At 35.8% G+C, this 14,592-nt stretch overlaps 1 protein-coding gene across 1 annotated transcript in view; it reads left to right on the forward strand.

Moving 5' to 3' along the window:
* GABBR2 (gamma-aminobutyric acid type B receptor subunit 2) overlaps nt 1-14,592 on the forward strand; it is a 286,480-nt gene that overhangs the window by 127,671 nt on the left and 144,217 nt on the right. The window contains exons 9-10 of the mRNA XM_026081157.1: nt 452-602; nt 1,055-1,187. Of these exons, the coding sequence (XP_025936942.1) occupies nt 452-602; nt 1,055-1,187 (284 nt within the window). The remainder of the gene's footprint in view (nt 1-451; nt 603-1,054; nt 1,188-14,592) is intronic.

Here is a 14,592-nt window from a genome sequence, read left to right on the forward strand (position 1 = left end):
GATTGCAGCCATGGCAGGTATCTAGCGGGGCCTTTAGAACGTGCCCAGATGACAAGGAAAATATGGTGAGAGACCGTGTCCTCTGTCTCCTCATTTTTCTGCTGCAGGAAATCATAACCTCCTGGTAAACTTTACAGTTATAGCACGTTTTTTAGTGTTTACTTACACTTTAAAATGAGGATAGAGTGAGCATATGTTTGGGGGAAGGGGAGGTGAATCTTTTTTTTTTTCTCCCCAAAGAAGGTGTTTACCTGCTCCAGAAATACAAAACTTCTTGTCAATCATATCTGACTAACATATGTCTTTCAAAGTCAATGATATTTCATCAGCTACAGCTGTGGCTTACATTTGTTAAATCTGTTGTGGATATAATACTGAGGACAGGTATAATTTCTTAGAAAAATTCTACATCTGACTCAGCTTTAGCTTATTTTTCTTCTTTCAATTCTAGGACTTGAGCCTCCAAAGGACAAAACAATTATACAAGAAGAGCTACGCAAGATCTCTCTTCCTCTCTACAGCATCCTTTCAGCCCTCACTATCCTAGGAATGATAATGGCCAGTGCTTTCTTGTTCTTTAACATCAAAAACAGAAATCAGAAGTAAGGCTGTTACTTCTGTTATAACTTCTTTCATTTGTAAAGGCTGAAATCAATATATATGTAAGGAAAATATTAAAACTGCAGAAAGATCGTATTTTAGAACTATTTTAATGAAACTGCTGTGTAGTATATTCACATTGAAAGAATGACAAGTTCCTTTACTTGTCATGGAAAGTGTGATTTAAAATTTTTTTTTTTACTTTGTGCATTAACCCCAGCTAACTAATTCATCAGTAAAATAGGATATGTTTTTTACTAAACATTCAATAACATAAAACAATAATAGGCTTTATAAAAAACAAATAGTTTGTGGGCTTGTAGATTTCATAGAGTTTTACAAGAAGGGTTATCTATTTGCCTGATTTGTCAGTGTTACAAAAAGCCCTTCTTGGTTCTAATAGCATAGCAGTATTTTTTTTCCCCTTTAATGCACTATCACCTTTTGTCCATAGGCTAATAAAGATGTCCAGTCCCTACATGAACAACCTTATTATCCTTGGAGGAATGCTTTCTTATGCATCTATTTTTCTTTTTGGCCTTGATGGATCCTTTGTCTCTGAAAAAACATTTGAGACACTTTGTACAGTAAGTAATTCCATATATTATAGTTTAAGATGCTCATGAAGAAAGCTGTGCAAGATGTACAAACAGAAAAATGTAATAGCTGGATGTCTCATTTCATTTAATCACTGATACTCTTAATTTGTTCCTGGGATATTTTTTGAGACCAAATTCTGAGACATGTGCAACTCTATATTATTAGTGAAAGTTTCAGGTTCACTGGGATTTGGCCACAGGCTAAAAGTGTAAATGTAAATATATAGATTCCATATTTTATTATATATATTATATAAGATATATATATATTATAGATGCCCTGTTATGTTACATTTCAAGACTGCTGCTTGTCTAGGCCTTTTTACTCAGACTTTTTTTTGTGAATTCCAAAAGCTTTTATTCTAATACAATTTTCCAGGATAGACTGTAAACTCATGCAAGCCTAAACCATATAGAATATATCATAGTTAAATCAAAATAAGCAACTCTGAAACCAATTAAATATGTCCTCAGAAACTCTTGTAATTATTAATTACTTGCTGTAATAAGGATATGTTTACATGGATGTAGGTAGTGATCTGGATTTTCAGCATAAATTGATAGGGATTTTTGGCTACTGTTGCTGTTTGGCTAGAGTTGAAAGTTGATTGCACACTGTGACCAGGCACTGTTTCCAGCTATGCTATGTTCTCGGCTCCAGTGTTAGAATAATTTGTGTGACTTAATATCAGCACTATTATATAGTAGCTAGAGAGCAGCGAAGCACTTTGAGCATGGCCTATCTCATAGAAATCCTACTTTCACATCAAACTGGGAAGGTTTAAAATGTGAAGACACAAGACCCAAATACTCTGTCTTACAGTTGCCTACAGTAGTCTTCTACATCTGTCAGTGTCTCTTTATGATCATTGGTATTAGGTGATGCACCCAACCATTTAAAACTGAGGCTTCCAAACTAAATTCTGTAGGAAACCTGACTTACAGAATTCTGATCTTCAGATAAAACTTCAAAGAAAGGGCAGAAGGTAAGAAGGACATCACTGCAATGATATTCCTTCCGAAAGTAGTACAAACTGTTTAAATTCATCGGATCTTTTCTCCTCAAAAAGTCCTGAGACGGTGCGTAGTCCATTGCCTAAGAATATCAGACTTACTCAGGAGTTATTCTCACTATGTTCTTTATCTTCCTTTAGGTCTTTAAGAAAGATGAACTTCACAGCACCTTTGTTTAGGAATCTGAATTTCTGATGGACAGAGATAAACACTTCCAGAGAATAATTCAAAGCATCAAAGTTTGATGTCTAAAGTTAGATTGTGTGGATACTTCTCAATATTTCCACTTAAATCCTCCAGATTGACTAAAACTACTATAGAAATGAAATATTATGTGACTTGTTCAGTGAATAACATTTCAGAACACTGAAGAAATCTTTAGTACATGTCAAGATGTACTACAAGATATAATATATGTGAACATTTGGGATTTGTTGGGGCAAAGTCCTAGCTTCATTAGTTCAGCCTGGACATATCTGTATTTTAGGCACCTGAACTTTAGCAGCAAAAGGAAGGAGAGGAAAGACTATGCAGTGTTCCGATATTTAGAGCCCAAGTTCTCTATATAGCCAGTAGAAAAACATACCTCAGAAGACTTCAAAAGGACAATCCTGTTCTCATCTCCCAAGCTAGGTATATAACTCTTTGAATGTATAAGGAATCAATAAGAAGTGTGAGACGCCACCATTCATTTGTTATCCAGTAATTATACCCTTGTGAACAGATTTCTAATGGCACAGGAGTCTCATTAAAAAAGCAAGTTGGTGATATCAGTTCTCAGTCTTTTCTTGCCCTCCTTTGCAGAAGAATACAGTGGCAAGAAGTGGAAATTGTAGGTCCCAATGTCCCCTCAACCTCGAGGGGTTTGAATTCAGAGTTCACTGCCAGGCTGTAGGCCATTGTATGACTGGGCTGTCTGCATCCATTCTCTTGAAGCAGCGCCATTTGCCCAGCCCAAGCATTGCAGACCAGAAGGAAAGAAAGTGGGAACCAGAGGTACTTATCAGCAAGGGGATGTTCTAGGAAACAGGTCTCTGTGCAAATTAAGTTACGTAAAGCAAAGAGTTTGAGCCCTTCTTTTAAATGTGAAACAGAGTTCCATTTTAACTCTGAAAAACTAACCAGTGCTTTCAAAATGCTGTGCCTCAGAACTATAATTTTTCAGATATCTAATCATTTTGTCAGCTTTCTCTAATTTGCTTCTCAAAATGCAACATCCACTCTCATATTCTAAATATTCCACTCATACTCTAAATGCAGCAAGATTTAAGTGAGGGCTGCACTGTTCTGTCTTACCTTATGTCTCTCTTGTATTTTTTTTCTTTAATTTGTAATTTGTATCTGGTACATTATCTTAATTAAAGAATTTTGTTTGTTGGACAAGATGACTAACAAAACTAACTGTCATACAGGGAAAGATCTGGACAAGCATTTGAAAAAGATAACTGCTTTACCTAACTGAATAATAAAAGAAAGGGGGAAAGAAAATACTGTGTTCTTAAAGCCAAACTTTAAAGTATTGTCATATACCTTGAATAGAGTTTTTCTATTTGTTTGTTTGCTTGTTTGTTTGTTAAAATATAATTAAATCAGCAGAGTGTGGGTTGTGACATTCCTCCCCAACCTTGGGTATTTCCAGGTTTTCCCTGAAGTACAGGAATATTTCTGGTACTGCTTTCCTGTATGTCGTTACTCATGTATCTTAGCATGAATCTCAGCTCTGTCAGTGGCTAGTATTACAATCACAGATGCAAGAAAACCTCTGAATAAACCTATCAGGAACATTTTTCCCAACTGCTTGCTAACTGAAGCAATTTTTATGAAGTTTTCCTTCTCCAGTTAAAAGCTCTTCCAGGGAATGGCTTATGCTTCTCTCGAAAATCATCTTTCCATGGCCACCATTGACTGTGGCAACACACTTTCTCTGGATCTAGGAAACAATGAATTAATGCTGGGGAACTCATAAATATGGCAGACAGAAACCCACTGTTCTATTCTGTAACTCTTCTGTTCCTCTTCCTCCCCCCCAAAACATTCACTGTCAATTATCAGTGTTGGGTACACTGAGTACTTTTGGGGACATGTAAAGAACATCAATCTCCATACAATGGGCAGCATGCTTATTGATTTAATAAGATCTACTTACAGATACTCGTTCTCATAGGGTCAGGCTTAGTACAAATCTTTCTTGATCATCCATTTCAGTGGAAATGGATGATTTTAATTACCCATTCTAGTCATATCAGAGATTAGTTTAAAATTCCCATTTTATGAAAGACTCAGTCTCAGAAAGAACCAGCTACAATAGACAGTGGTCACAAAAAGCCATTAAGCCAAAAACATGTGGGTATAACTGTAACAAGGACATCTCAGGCACAGAGAAGAGCTATGTCTGGAGGGAGGGAAGAGATTTCTTCTGTGGAGAAGAAAAAATTTTTGTTCAGCTTTTATAGTCACATGCAAAACTAAAAAGCTGTCATTAATGCCCTCTCTAAGCCAAGTAATCTCCCTCTTTGTCTTTCATTTTTCAAAAACAATTATATCTCACCAGCGTAGCGGTATATACATACTAGCATCTTTAATTAGATACTGTATATATGGTTACTGTGATCCTTCTGTCTGTGTTGTTTTCTGATTACATTTGTGTAAGGAATAAAAGGTGCAATGGAATCTCATTTTGCTAGGATTCAACTCTCCTGTTTTGTTAATGCATTTTAAAATGACTAGAAGGTTTACTAAAATACACAACAAACACTACTTAAATTCTTGTATTTTTGATAAGCTCTACTACTTAGACAAGATCCTTAAATACTCCTGAATCTACCCACAAAGTTCAGGAAAAATGGCTTCCAAATCTGAGGTATTACATTCCAAATCTACTGTGCGTGTAATCTATTGCCTTCCTCTGTAGCACATTGTTTGTAGTATTGTTTGGAGAGTGAAGTGCTTAATAATCTCTGTTTCTTTTTCCTGACATTTCCATAACCTACATCTACCTATGGCATGTTTTATGCCGTAATATTCCAAGAGCACTGAAGCATGATATAAAATTACAGCAATAATACCTGAAAATTTGAAAGGATTTCTTTGATAAGTTGTAGCACTGTTCTTTACTCTGTAAGAACAGTAGGAGAATGTGGCATCTTAGTCAATATGCTGAAATACAAAATCAAGTGTCAAATGTATTTGAGTGTCAGCAAAGCGCTTTAAACATATGGTCAAATAATTTGCTGAAAAGTGTTATTATATAAGTCTTCGAAATTATGTAGTGTTCAGTGTTTGCTATAGTGGGAGTTGGTTTCCAAACAGATCTTAGTACATCCATTTTCTATGGGAAAAGTAATCAAGTATACTTAAATAGATAGTAATTTGTGTTCCTATGTTAGGAATTTGCAATACCAAATGTGGCATTATTTATTTCCACTCTGAATTAGAGAAGTCCAGATGTCATATTGTAAAACTCCAATTACATGGAATTAAAACTGAAGTAGTGAATGCTACTAAAGAAAGTGAGACAGAGAGTAAGYGGTCAGTACAGTATAGAACAGGTAGGCCATGTGATACTTAACAGCAACTTTATTGACTGCACAGAAAAAGGAAAAGAAATGCAGTAGTTCATTAAATGCATATGTATGCCAAACTAGAAAATACTTCAGACATGAAGGAGGGAGAGAGAAAGAAGATTATTTATCTTTGTTTTTAATCTCAGAATTAGCATAGTATCAGAAAAAAAGAGAAGTTAGAAGTAAGGGTATGAAACAAGATGTGATACTAACTGGAAAAATTCTAGTGAGTGGAAACATAATTGAAAGCCTTCATTACATGGAAGAAAGACTAGAAATTAGCACTGCCAGTGTCATACCTGTGACTAGAGGTTAAGATGACATACTAGTAGAGATAGTTAAAATGGAATATTAAATATGATCATAATATTTAGATTTCTGTAATACATTCTACTGAGGATTTTATGCTTTGCATTTCAGACTAGTAATGTTTTTGCTAATTGGAACTGCTACAGAATGAAAGGCTAGTATGACCCTAGGACTTGTTGTCCTTTTCTCTCCCTCAAGAAGCAGATAAATAAAACTGCTATTAATTTTTAATTTAATTTAATTTAATTGTTTTTATTAATTTTATTAATCAAATGTATTCAGATACATCTRATTAGGTCTGAGTCTGAAAAGAAGCCTGTTGTAAGTACTCCAGGTTGTTACAGAACATCCATAGTCTCTACCAAGAAAGGTCTGGACTACTAGCTGGTGGTAGACTGAGTGGCTGTCCTTCTCGCCAGTCCTTGTGGCCCTGATGTGCAGCAGCACTTTTTGTCCGAGAGAGTGTTCTACGTAGGTGACTGAGTAATAGAGTAGGGCAAGGGAGCTATTTGGGATAGGTCTATAAGGATTCACACCATTCTGGGAGAAGTCTTCTCTGGAGATACCTACTGGCTTTCAGTCTCCTTTGTATGCTGGAGTTCTGCAAAGGTGTTAGACTGGCAAAAGGAGGATCCAAGTCCTGCGGCTTACACGGTCACCAGAATTCAGCATGCTTTATCGTGTACTCTCTGATCAGCATAATTGATATGAATTACTAAGACCAAGCAGATTTCCTGGTGATGTCACTGTGTCTTGTCAGTGTTTTGCCTTCAATAAGGTAAAACAGAGTGCATGAGGTTCATTGGCAACTGATGATGTTCTGAAAGCAAGGCTGGTATCTCCAATGACCACTCTAAGCTCCGTTAACCATCTTTACACTGGCATTGCAGCTCTGCCAAAATGCCCCAAAAGTCCTTGGAGCCAATCGCTTTTCAGTTCTTTTTTTTTTTTTCTTTTTCACATTTGTGTCCAGTAGCGCTCTCGTCCATCCCAGGGCATTTTCAGACTTTCACGTTTCAGTCAGTTACACTCAGCTGTGATGCAAGTATATGGAGGCAGGCTTTGTACACAAAGAAAGAATAAGAATTTGGGGTGAGGTGGGGAGACAGAGAGAGAAGGAAAGGATGGAAATATCCACTGGCAAAGCCCAGCTGCCCACTGCAGCATGTGAATATCTGGATTTTGTGTTCTTTTCAATCAGACATTCTGAGGACAGGTACGTTCATGCCAACAATAGATGATTTAAATGTGACCATTCACCTTTAAATGTATCCAGATCTTCAGAAGCACTTAGGGTATATCTGCTACTATTGTTCTTAATTATGAGTGATGAACACTCGAAATTTAATTCTGTATCTTGTAGCAATGTAGTAGGCAGATTTTTTTGTTCTTTTTTCCTAATTTTTCACAGTCACGTGAGGTGGAACTCCATGGTCCACATCGAGCCTTCACTTAGAAAATCCTGAGCCTGCACAAGGTGAAGATTGCAGGGTAGTGTGAGAGTGGAGAGATGCATCTTGCAAACCTGTGCATCAAACAGAGAGAGAGATTGCCGTACAGAGCAAAGAGCAAAAGTCAGGTGTTAGCGCTATAGGAAGAGCTTCCTAGGTGTGCATGTGTGTTTAGGGGGAGTGGTCTGGACAGCTTGCTACAACTCTGAAAGTCACTGAGTTGGCTGAGAGCATCTCTGGAAGTGGGGACTTGCCTTTAAAGATGAAGTGTGGAGGGTGAGAAGATGTATGAACTTGTTGTCTATTTATTTATTAATTTCTTGTTTCTGTTTTGTCTTCCCTTGTTGCTTTGAGTTTTCCCTGTTTAAAAAGAAATATTCCAAAAAAAAAGTAAATATTCTAAAAAACTTGTCATTTTTTGGAATTTAAAAAACTCTTGACCATATTCAGAGTAACTGACTAAAAGGAAAAGGTGTGGCCAGAGCCACTTCAAAGCTGCAGCTGACTTTGTGTACTATGGACAATAGTCAGTTGGACTAGTCCCTGGGCTAGAAAATAACATCTAGCCTTAGTATTCGTTTGGTCGCTGCTGATGTCCTCTTTATTACTCATCAGACTTTGCGAGATTTTTTCTTTCCCTTGGACTTTTATATTTGCTTTCTTCTTTCCCTCAAATTGTTTATTTTTGGCTAGGAATTTCAAAAGACAGATATTCAACTCCTACTGAACTACAAAGGGATTTAGACTTCTAATCCACTTCTTTGTCTTCAGAAAACATAGCTTTTGTTTGTATTTTTAGTCTCTCCTTTCTCATTTTGCTTGTATTCTTTTGTTTATTTCCTATTTAATTGTCTAACTGTTAATTTTAATCTCTCTTTTCTGTATAATCACTTCTATAATTGTCCTCACTGTCATTCAGTCTGAGACTGATCTCACTCCTATTAAATTCTATCACTGAGTTTAACAAGAGCCTGATCAGCTGCTATTCTAGCAAATAACATGAATGTTTTTCATATACTTGAGAAAATACACCACAGCCTTACCAGAGATTTATTTAGTACATTTTGCCTCTTTTTCAGCAGGGCAATGTCTAGATTTTAAAACCCCCTTATATAATCATGAACAATTATAATATCTTTTACACTATCTGTAGGTTAAGTCTGAAAAATGGTCTGAAATATATTAACAAATGACTATAGGAAATCTCACAGCATGTGAAGAACCACTGTACTTCATTTGTGTGAAAATACCAGGATACAATTCTCTAATGTTATTTGCCACTTACTTTTTCTAAGAACTGTGCTCATACCACACAAGTACTAAAAAATGTGTTAAAAGACCTAATCATGTGTCATAAAATGTTTGATATAAATGAGAAGCATATAATTCAAATGGATGAACTCATTGTTTGGGGCCTGCCTCTGATCACAATGGGAATTTTGCTGTTGCTAATAGAAGCAGAATCAAGCCCCTAGTGAAAACATGTTAAGATGACACACTTTTATTCATTCTAATGGATAATTAGATAATTAGATAAAGGATACTTAATGTTCCCCGTTTGCCAAGAACAATAGAAGGTGCTTAATTTTAAGCCCATGAGTAGTCCACAGAAATCAATACAATTGTCTACTTAAAGATAATTGTGCTCTCCAGGGCTAAACCCACAGCAGGGTTTATTCACGCATTTGTCACTTTGAGTGCCTAAGTCTAATACTAAGATGCCACCAAGCTGCTGAGAACTTCTGTTCAGCTGCAGCCTAATAACCCTGTAGGCACTGCAACTTCCAACTGTGTGCGTGTACAAAACAAGTTAATTATTGATATTGCCAAAATGAATCAGACTGAGTCTCATTAACTAAGCTGGAGAATGTTGGAGATGTCAAGTCCTATGATTTGAAAGCTTTTATTTAAAAGAAAACATTAAAATGATCTTGAAGCAGACAAAATGATGCTTTCAAGAATCTTAAATTTGAGTGGTTCTTCTGCAGGAATATAATCTAAACATTTTGCTAATTGACAGGAAAAGTTGTTATATCTTAAAGAACCAAAGTGTTTCATTACTCCATTCAATAATTGTTATTAAAAACAAAGAGAAGTCATCTGGCTTGGCTATAAGAAGCGTGTGTAGCTTTTGATCCAACACATACTGAAATTCTTCTTGTTGATATTTGGCATCTTTTATTCTTCATTCTAATTCTTTACGCTCATCTTCTTTTTGCTTGTTTGATGTTGGCAAACCAGATGAACATAGCAAATTTGAAGTTGCAACACAAAAAAGAGAGTGTGTTGTATATGCTATTCAGAGGGTTGTTTTAATCTTTTTTTCTTTCATAACTTAACAGAAGACTAAAATGTACCACTTTCTTGATCGACTGCATTTGAAGTTTTTGTCATTGCTTTCTTGGGCTCAGCACCTTCCCAGCCATTCATATTTAGTTCATGACTTCATGGTCTTCAGAATGCATGTGTAATGGTGGCCAAATCACTTTTTTTCTTGTGATGGGAAAATAGTAGAACTTCTTTAAAAGTGAAATTTTAACATTTCATCAATTGAGTACATTTTCCAAGATATCTTGTTAATTATTTTATACAGTTTAATAGTAGTTGTAATTCTGTTTAAAATAAATTCAGACAATATCACTATTTATCCTGAAGTTTACCACTACCTACAAGAGTATTTTTGTTTGCTTGCTTCATTCTTAGAGTATATAAACAAGAAGCGACTATAATTTCTTCTCGACAACTTTTATGAAGCACCTGCCATTATTCTGAGTTTGTTCTGGATGTTTCTGATGCTTTCCCCACTTGCTAATTTTCCTTTACTAATTCATTGTTCAAATTAAATGGCTTCTTTTATGAGTATTGAGTTGTAATATCAAATAACTTTGTAGAGCTTTTACATGGGAAAATAAATATAAAACACTTTGCTATTATGATAAGAAGATGATATGAAAGGTGTATATGGATTGATGTGAAGAAAACTAATAGTAGAATTTGTACTTTGTAATGTAGGCTAGCCAGGTTAAGCTCAAGGTTGAGAGGAAATATAATTCAGATGGAAGTAACACTATAAATGGCTTTTCAGCTATCAGTGTTTAGAATATTATGGAAGAATAAGCTTTCTAAAAAAAATAAGATCTTTAGCACCTTTTGAGGGGCTTCTTGTTGGAAATTAAAGTTTAAAAGAGCCCACGTTATAGTTTATGCTCCTACAAGATGTAAGCCTCTTGTTTGTAAACAGAGTGTCTCCACAATTCTAAAGTCAGGAGTACTTAAGCCTTACAACATTTGTTTTAACATTAATATTAGAAAATGGTGGAGTTTTTGTTTGTTCTGTTCCAAACCACTGTCTGGAAAATGAAACAGAATGGTCTGGTTCTTTGTGGAGACACTTTCATTGTTTGGTGGTGGTCAGATGGGTTGTCCACTAAATAAATGGCTTCTAACTATTTCAACTACCATAAATAATAAAATTGTTAATAGCTTCTATTAAGTTATTTATAAAAAGCACAAATTCCAACCATGGGTGCTGGCATAATATTTAAAAAAATAGGCCCCAAAATAAAATATTGTAGGAAATTAAAGAAAAAGAAAACATGGAAACTGCATTTTAACATCTGTATAGACATATTTGGTTGTTGGACACCAGACAATAATATCTCCTTTGACATTAGTGAGTTGTTCTTGAAAGGTAGAAAACAGGTGCTTTGGAAGATATATTCAATTAGTCTAAACATCTTGTTCACTAAAATAAGTAACCGAGGAATATAAGCAGATACCTGAAGGTATATCCTAAAATTAAGTGAAAATGTGAGGAATTTTGTAATGACATAACTTTTTAAGAAAAAGATAAACAGTAACTATTTTTGCAAGTTACCTTTCTATAGAAATGTTTTTAAGTTTTGTGTCTGATTTAGAGTAGGGATTTGAATCCAAGTCTCCCATCTTTTAAGGAGGTGCTTTTCCTGCTCATTTGGTAGCTACTGAGGGAAGAGTGATCTTTCTCAGTCTCTTCAGTTGAAATACATAATTAAAAACTTTTGACATGAGAGAATTACTGATTGACTCTATAGCATCATGGCGATGGAATTCAGTGTAGGCTTAAGTCATGTCTCCAATTATTGATGTTATTTTTATTGTGTTCTTTCAAAGTATGTGTTAGAGGCCTAGACACCATTTAAGACTATGATTTTTTGTGCAAGTCCTATGTGCCCTGTGTATTTGTTTCTATATGTGTCTCTGGCTTTTGATTGTTGAGTGTTTTGAGTGTTGAATTTTTTTCATTTTGCTGATGGCATTAATGAATTATTGCAGATAAGTTCAAGGTCATTTTCTTCAAAATTAAAAATTTACTTTCACTTTAGATTTATCCTCTTATTCTCAGTAAAAGAAATCACATTTTGAAAAAATCTCCTGATATCTTTGAGCTATAAGGTTTCCAATATAGCCAATAGTTATATTATTAAAATTTGCATAATCCAAAACAGAAATGCATAAAACTTTTTGAACTGACCATGGAAAAAATAACATTTTTCTGAATATCCAGTTAGAAGCAAATTATGAGCATAACTGAATTTATTACTACTCCCAAGAGGCAATTACTGTTTCAGTGAGAACAAAACAGAGTCTTATTAGAGACATGAAAATACCATGTATCTGTTTGCCGAATATATCACTAAACTGTACACAAAAGAGCTGAATGTTTATTAATAGCAGCAAAAAGATTGAATGCTAAGTATGGTTATCACAGCTCAGTTGTTGTGAGGTTAAAAAGAGATTAATTGGCTAATATGAACATGTTGATATGAAATATATTTTTAAATCAGAATTGATCTAACTGTGGTTTTACTGAAGTTATTAGCATAATGTATGATGATGGATAATGGACAGTCAAAGACTGTTCTAAATATCTGTTCCAGGTTGGTTTTTTTGTTTTTTTTTTTTACTTTCAATTCCTCATTTACCAATGCCACAAGGAGACACTGCTTCACTCATGTGGCTTGAGTTAAATCAGGATTGGTACTGATCTTGTTGATGTCGTGATTAAGCAGCAGTCTGTGAAATACAGGTTCAAGGTCTATAAGCAATCCTTTTTCTTCAGACTTCTCTGGTGATTCCCTGGTTGCTGTTTAACCCAGCCAATGGTTGTCTCCCTCTGTACTGTGATCAGTTTGGGGGCACACACCCTCTCAGGCAGTTTTGGAAGTCTATTTGCACATGCTGTTAAATGCTCACATTCCTGTCTTATCAGTTGCTCTTATTCGGGACATGTTGCCAAGAGGAGGAGGTATGTGTGTGAATTCCCCCACAACCACTATGCCTTTTGCTCAGTCATGCAAGCATAACTTGCCAGAAGACCCCATACAAAATAAAGTGTATTGAGCACATTTATTTGTTGGTTACTTACAGCTCATATAAACTGTATATACAGCTCATATAAACTCTTTAAATGTTTAATCTCCAATTACTGTGCATAGATAGCCACAATGTGGGCAAAGGTTATGAAGCCTGATAGGCTACAGGGACGGAGTATAATGTTAGAATAAGAATACACAGAGAGTTTTTCATGGTTTAGCTTGAAGATGATCAAATCTTTGTTTATGGCAGATATGTGAATGCAAATTGGTAACAACAATTATTCCAACCCTCTGCCACTAGATTGGATAAGTAAGTCATCTTTTCCATCCTCTTTCTTTCTTTCTTCCCATCTGTCACACATGATTCTGTATCCTCAGTTCTTTTCTAACTTTCCCAACCAGCAGCCCCCCTCACCTTTAATCTCACCTGCCTTTCCAGTCACTGTCTGACTTTCCTCTTTCTTTTTGTCATACCCTCTCTGAGCATGCTGGATACAATGTCTGTTTCGAGTTCCTCTCCTTCAGTCTGTTTTTATTCTTTCGGATTCATAGTGCTTTATCTCTGTGAATTTTCAAATACCTCCTCTTTGCCAAGTCCCAAGGTGGGACCATTCTGTGTGTCCTTTCCTCTGCTAATTCAGCACTATTGACCACAAATACTTTTTTTAAGATGCTGTAGTCATCTTATGTCTCTTATTGCTTTATCAATATCTTTTGTGTGGATCCATTTCTTTTTTCTCCTCCTCCTTGATATCCAATGCTTACTAAAAATCACAATCTCTATTGCACAGAAAATTTTGGGAAAAAAAATCCATTTTTGAACACAAAAATTGAAACATGGGAGATCTCTAGAAAGGCAGAAACTAGATAACACAGACTTAGAAGTGCAACATTTAGATTATTCCTAATATTTATCTTAGACTACCAAGTTCTGCATCTTACACCATACCTAGCTTGTCATCAGTATGGATGTCCCAACATTACAAATTAAGAATCCCAGGCTCTCCAGAAGTCAGATGTGAAACCAGACTGGTTTCCAATGAAAAATTTGGTTCTAGTTCATCAAAACATTGTTTTCTAAATCCTGTTTCTAAATGTCCTGGTTTCCACAAATCAGAAACTTTCAATCAAGAAACAGCTTTATTGGACAGCAATGTATGGTTAACATGGCCAAAACAAAGCCTGCTTTCCCCTTTTCTAGGCTGCCTTCCCTTTCTTAGCCATTGTGTCTCCCCCATCTGCAGTGTGTAATGCAGATTTTCCATCTGCAGTGTGCGATGCATTTTATTTTTACTTCTTTGTTCACATTTATGCAGTGCACCTTTTTGACAGCTGGCTCAGGCGGAATCTCTAGAGGGAGGAGGAGATTGTTCCCCCCTCCTCATTGTGGTTTTTCAGGCTTTGAGTTTAAGTCATAGGCTTCCAGCTCCCTGCTGTGCCTCTCATGTGGTCTTCTGCCTGCTGTGCTCTGTGATCTGTGGTCCCTCTTTAGGAAAGAGAAGAGTCTGTTCATGGCAGAAAAACTTTCAAAAAGCTAGGCCTCAAGGGTCATGGAAAGACATGCTTCCAAGGAACTCAAGGGGGTTGTGCAGAGCTTGCTATGGCTCTGAAAGTCAGTGAGTTGACTGAAAGACAAGACCTACCTACAAGGATGTTGCAGGCAGGTGGAGAATTGCATAAAAAGCTGTTGTAACTTGTG

The sequence above is a fragment of the Apteryx rowi genome, unplaced genomic scaffold, assembly GCF_003343035.1.
Source record: "Apteryx rowi isolate R43461 unplaced genomic scaffold, aptRow1 scaffold_539, whole genome shotgun sequence".
Taxonomy (NCBI): Eukaryota; Metazoa; Chordata; class Aves; order Apterygiformes; family Apterygidae; genus Apteryx; species Apteryx rowi.